The sequence below is a fragment of the Cyprinodon variegatus genome, unplaced genomic scaffold, assembly GCF_000732505.1.
Source record: "Cyprinodon variegatus isolate N-32 unplaced genomic scaffold, C_variegatus-1.0 Scaffold153, whole genome shotgun sequence".
Classification (NCBI taxonomy): Eukaryota; Metazoa; Chordata; class Actinopteri; order Cyprinodontiformes; family Cyprinodontidae; genus Cyprinodon; species Cyprinodon variegatus.
Window position 1 is genome coordinate 699,039 of NW_015150606.1, and position 6,092 is coordinate 705,130.

The 6,092-nt window shown below is 33.7% G+C and overlaps 1 protein-coding gene across 1 annotated transcript in view; it reads left to right on the top strand.

The window, feature by feature from the left end:
- The window catches only part of zswim2 (zinc finger, SWIM-type containing 2), an 11,674-nt gene that overhangs the window by 3,017 nt on the left and 2,565 nt on the right, over window positions 1-6,092 (top strand). Inside the window, 3 exon segments of the mRNA XM_015377397.1 lie at window positions 1,846-1,886; window positions 2,206-2,413; window positions 2,620-2,871. Coding sequence (XP_015232883.1) covers window positions 1,846-1,886; window positions 2,206-2,413; window positions 2,620-2,871 — 501 coding nt within the window.

Genomic DNA, 6,092 nt, shown 5'->3' on the forward strand with positions numbered 1-6,092 from the left:
GAAGTTGCACATCAAATACCTCTTACATTCTCAGTTTTGCTCCAAATGGTTCAGAACTACTGTTGCAAAATTATTCGTGCGTTATAACGTAGGTGTTTTGTAACTGTAGATGTTTTTTAATCTATCACAATTACAAAAAAAAGTTACAACTCTTCAAATTCTTGAGTACAAGTACACAAATTCTGTTCTAGAAGTTGCACATCAAATACCTCTTACATTCTCAGTTTTGCTCCAAATGGTCCAGAACTACTGTTGCAAAATAATTTGTGCGTTATAACGTAGGTGTTTTGTAACTGTAGATGTTTTTTAATCTATCACAATTACAAAAAAAAGTTACAACTCTTCAAATTCTTGAGTACAAGTACACAAATTCTGTTCTACAAGTTGCACATCAAATACCTCTTACATTCTCAGTTTTGCTCCAAATGGTCCAGAACTACTGTTGCAAAATTATTCATGCGTTATAACGTAGGTGTTTTGTAATTGTAGATGTTTTTTAATCTATCACAATTCGTAAAAAAAAGTTACAACTCTTCAAATTCTTGAGTACAAGTACACAAATGCTGTTCTACAAGTTGCACATCAAATACCTCTTACATTCTCAGTTTTGCTCCAAATGGTTCAGAACTATTGTTGCAAAACTATTTGTGCGTTGTAACGTAGGTGTTTTGTAACTGTAGATGTTTTTTAATCTATCACAATTACAAAAAAAGTTACAACTCTTCAAATTCTAAGTAAAAGTACACAAATTCTGTTCTACAAGTTGCACATCAAATACCTCTTACATTCTCAGTTTTGCTCCAAATAGTCCAGAACTATTGTTGCAAAACTATTTGTGCGTTATAACTTAGGTGTTTTGTAACTGTAGATGTTTTTTTAATCTATCACAATTACAAAAAAAAAGTTACAACTCTTCAAATTCTTGAGCACCATTCAGTTTTGCTACAGTTGATCTAAAACAAATGGTGCAAAGAAAAATCAAACACGTGATAAAAATAGAGTAGTAAAAGTGAAATTTGAGATGTGTTATGTTTATGAAAGATGGCCGTTGTTATTTTATTCTTCACTTAATATGTTATAGCAGAATATTCCCAGTGATATTGATTTAAAAAAAGGAAACACAAGCATTTGCTTTAAAACAGTACGCTGACAGCAGTGTCTACTCCTTTTTCTGAAAGCCAACAGCTCTTTGTTCGTTTCAACACGTTCCTTAAAAAAAACTCTCGTTTCTCGGTGTCTACCGGTAAATGTTCTCATCTCATTGAAAACTGTTGTCAACCTTATTCTTGCAATAAAAATGAAATAATAAATGCTGTGTATGGGTACTTATTATAGGCTATACCCAGTAGGAATATTACTTTTTCCTAAGTCAAAGCCTAGTATCTAATCATAATGTTAAGAATGTGTATATTCCTATACTGGATGTGTAGAGTAGACGGGGATACTAATTCTGGCAATATGGAACGAAATAAAAAGCCTGATGTTGGAACAAGCACTGTTTATTGAGGATAGGTCAACATAGAGAAATTCTAAGTCAATTTCAAACACAAATATAGATTCAATGACTAAATTTCCAAGTTGCAATGCGCAAATAGTCTTGCAACAGTAGCTCTGGACCATTTGGAGAAAAACTAAGAATTGAGAGGTTTTTGATGTGCAACTTGTAGAACAGAATTTGTGTACTTGTACTTAAAATTTGAGCAGGTGTAAAAAAAAAAAATGTGTACTTCTAAATTGTTTTTTTTATTCTATAAATTAATTTTAATTAATTTGATTAATTTAATAAACTGAGATTTTTCAACTATTTATACTGTGTCTACCAATCAATAATCTTTCCAATTCCAGGCTTTTACTGAAGAAATTCAGGCTACCCAGAGAGCATGTGTGTAAGTATTCCTTTTTTTTTATTAACATCTTTCCAAACCAGTCTTATTATTTAACTTTTATCTATTTTTTAAAGTCTATATATAGTCAATTCAAATCTAATTTTAATGAACTCTTTTTTAGGGCTTTCCATGTTCCATAAAAGATCAAAATTATATAAAAATATAGATACGGGTTTACATTCTGAGTGAACCACTGCAATTCCAGTTTAATTGTAATATAGATTTTAAACTGAGACTCAGCTTCAGCTCAGCTGTGTAAAGTGTGTTGATGCTTCACATCCTGTCGTTGACACGTTTGTTAAAAATACTCCTGCTGCAGATGCATTTAAACCCGGATTGTCGAGTCGAGAACTGCGGATGGTCCTGCAGCGTCCACACACAGCTGATGCCGCTTCCGGGACCCAGAGCCAGAACCTTCCAGATCAGAAGGTTGGAAGCGTCTGCCGGAAAGTGATTCAAGCCCAGGATGTGTGTCCGATCTGTCAGGAGGGGCTTCTGCAGAAAAAAGAGCCGGTGTCGCACTGCAGGTTGGTTTGGGTCAGAACAGTTTCTGCCGACCAGAACACGACCCCACTAATGTTTGCTCACCTCACCCCCTGCACATCCAGATGTGAAATACAGGAAACCTAAAGCTCAGAGTGTCGGATATAATATAAAATATGATATTCAGATCTCCTGATGCAGCCGTTTGAGCTTTTTCCTGATACATTTCCTGCACCCCTCTCCCTCACAGGTTCGGCTGTGGTAACTGCATCCACATCTCCTGCATGAAGGTGTGGGCCGACCACCAAAGGCTGGCAGACAGTAAGGAGATAGTGAAGTGCCCCATGTGTAGGGGAAACTTCGGCTCCCTGCAGCTGCTTCAGGAGCAAAGCAAGAATGCAGCCAAGCTCTTTACTGCAGCTGAAAGAGAGAATCCAGATAAGCACCTGGGAGCGGTGTGCTTCAGCTGCAGAGGCTGCCCCATCACTGGAGCCTGTCTCAGGCAAGTCATATGCACAAACTACCATGAATGCTAAAAGAAAACCAACAGCAGTTTTAAAGACAAATAACAGACACCTGAAGTAAAAAAGGAACCCAGATGGTTAAAGCATCTGTAACTGATGATGACAGCATTGTCCTGGATGCAGACAAAGTGACAGGTTTCAAACTGTGGAGTGAAGTTTGTTCCATTATTGTTGCAAGCAAAGAACGGGTTTTGTAAATGGAAATTTAAAAACACCCTATTTGTAAATTGAAATAAAAAAGAAGTTTGTAAATGGAAATTTGTAAAAAAATAAAATAGAAAATGAAACTCTAGAAAAAAGTATAGAAAAAAAAAAAGATTTTGAGTGTAGTTTTTCTGTTGTTTTAGAATTTTTTCCCAATTATTTCTATTCTTCAATTGTCCTTTTCCCCATTTTATTTTTTAACATTTTTTTTATAAAAATTTTTCTAAATTTTAATTTTTTCAAAAAGAAACTAATTTTAAAGATTTTATATTTTTTAAACTAAATATTTGTAACTTATTTTAAAGATGTTTTAATTTCAAATGTATTCTTTTCAAATTGAGTGTACGTATTGCACTATTTTCAAATGGCCTTTTACAGATAACATTCTCTTCACTTCAAGCCCAAAACAAATGCTAAAAAATGTACATTTAAAAAAAATTAAACAATACAAAAAATTAATTACCTTTGAGAAACCAGTAAAGTTACGGTTGAAACCTTTTTTTTGAGTCAAAATCTTTTCAAATTTTAATTTCTGGATTGCATTTTTTTTTTTTCAAATTTATAAAACTTGCCATTGTTTGCAAAACAATTTTTATTCCATATAAAGATGCAGAATAAGGTAAGATGGTGCTCATCTCGATTATGTGGTGCAGAAACAGTCTTCTGTCAAACATTTTCCATATAAGACAACCTGTAATCCATTTTAATGACTAAACAAATGCCTGATTTTCTTCTTCTGAGCTGTAAAGTCCATCAATTTTTAAAACTAAAAAATAACCCCAAACACAACATTTGTTGAGACAATAATTAGTTTCAATACTAATGATTCAAAGCAGAGAATTAAGGATTTGACCAAACTGGTTTTCAATGTGTAAATGGGTCCAAAGCTTTCCAAAGAAAATTTGAAAACAGTTAAAAATAATCAGAATTTCTTAAATACTACCAAACCTAACATCTAACTGCTGACAAACCACTTTTTCTTTTCTTTGTTACTGTTACAGAATTCAACCAATGCCTTTTAGTACCTTAAAATGATGACTTGGTGCAAAACTGATTAAACATTTGAAACTGATGGATCGATTAAAGTGAGTTCGTTTTAGCAACTTCAGGCAAAAAAAAAAAAGAAAAAAAAAAGAGATGTATAGAAGTCAGCTTTGGATGTCGCAGAAAGATTTAGTAATGTATGTATGCCTGATGTGGTGAGCGATGATGGAGTCCTTCAAAAGTTCCTAGATAGATAGTTAGGAAGCTCTTTTTCTCCAGCAGCTGTAAAACTGATCATGGATAGAGGGAATAAACACAACACTGACCCCTTCAGCTCCCCTCAGTATTCCCTTCATGGACCTCTGGGTGCACACAAATGTTATTATTACTGACCGATTGCATCCAATAATGGACAATATACTATTACTGTATTTAATATTCAATTTTTCCTGAAATGTGGATGGATAGTCATGCACTTGATACAGTGAACATCAATGGACTGAGCACACAGCCTAGAGGGACCCCTTTAGATCTTTACTTCAATAGGATAATGCAATATGTAACAAACTAGTTTAATTAAAACATCATCATCTAATCTCAATCCAGTAAAGCATCTTTGAAACAGATTAACTGGTGTCAAATCTGATAAATCTGAAGCAACTGTGTATTTCTGAAATGTTGGACATCTGTGGCAATAAGAAAGAAAAGCAGATCAGTTTTTTCTTTTTTTTTAACTACATTGGAAGGGAATGGAATATGTATATTGAAATAAAAGACCGACAGCTTTTAAAGGTACAGTGGAGGATTTTCGGAAATCCGTGAAAAGACTCTCCACTTAAAAAAAAATAATTCACATGCACAACCCTGCACCCACACCTGAGAGGGAACGCCTGTGGAACTTGTGCGAGAGCGTGCACAAGCCTATTTCTACTCGTACAACATCTGTTTAAAAGTTGCTGTTTGCATCGCTCAAACAAGCTCACTTTCCAAAAGAAGGTATTTCCATTATATCAGACCGGAAAGTGAAAATGGGGACGACCACATAGGATGGCCTTATGTAAACATATCACCAGATTGATTGACAATTAGGAGGACCACTTATTTTAATGATCCACCTGGAAAAAAAAAACATTTCCACCCTAACTTTAAGTAAAGTATGTAAAGGGAATGGTGTTTATGGAGGCACATCATAAACACCATTTATGCAGCAGCACTGTTCTCTATGTTTACACTCTGCTGGTATACGGAGTGAATTTTGCATATTATGCATATTATTTTGCATATTTTAATTTTAAACATTTAATTTTACTATTTTGCTTTTTCCCTTTTTATATTTTTCATAAATTTTTTTTACACAAATTTTTTTTAAACCTTTTTGGTTTCCGTAACAATTTGAAACTGTGTTTTACAGATCACATTCTCCTCACTTAAAGCCTAATGCAAATGGTCCTTCTTGACCAATAAAACTGTTTTTGTAAACTCCATGCAGACCAATAGAAACGTGTCTTCGCATTAAACTATAATGATTTGGGGAAAAAGTGAAAAAACAGCAAAGTTACTCTCAAAAACTTTTCCTGATTCAAAGTAATCCAAGGTTTCTTTTCTGGATTGCATGTTTTTTATTTTCATTTATAAAAAGTGTTCTTTGTTTGCAACGTTAATGAAAGAAATTTTACTCCATACTGATGACATCTCTTTTCTACAGAAGAGGATTAGGGCCACTGAAAAAAAAAAAGTTAACTGATTTTTAAATTTTATTTCAGTTTAACATGGGGGGGAAAAGTCAGAATTCTGACTTTTTTTCTCAGAATTCGGACTTTAATCTCAGAATTCAGACTGAATTCTGACAATAAAAAAAGTCAGAATTCTAACTTTTTTTCTCAGAATTCTGACTTTAATCTCAGAATTCTGACAATAAAAAAAGTCCGATTTCTGACTTTTTCCTCAGAATTCTGACTTTAATCTCAGAATTCTGACTTTAATCTCAGAATTCTGACAATAAAAAAAGTCA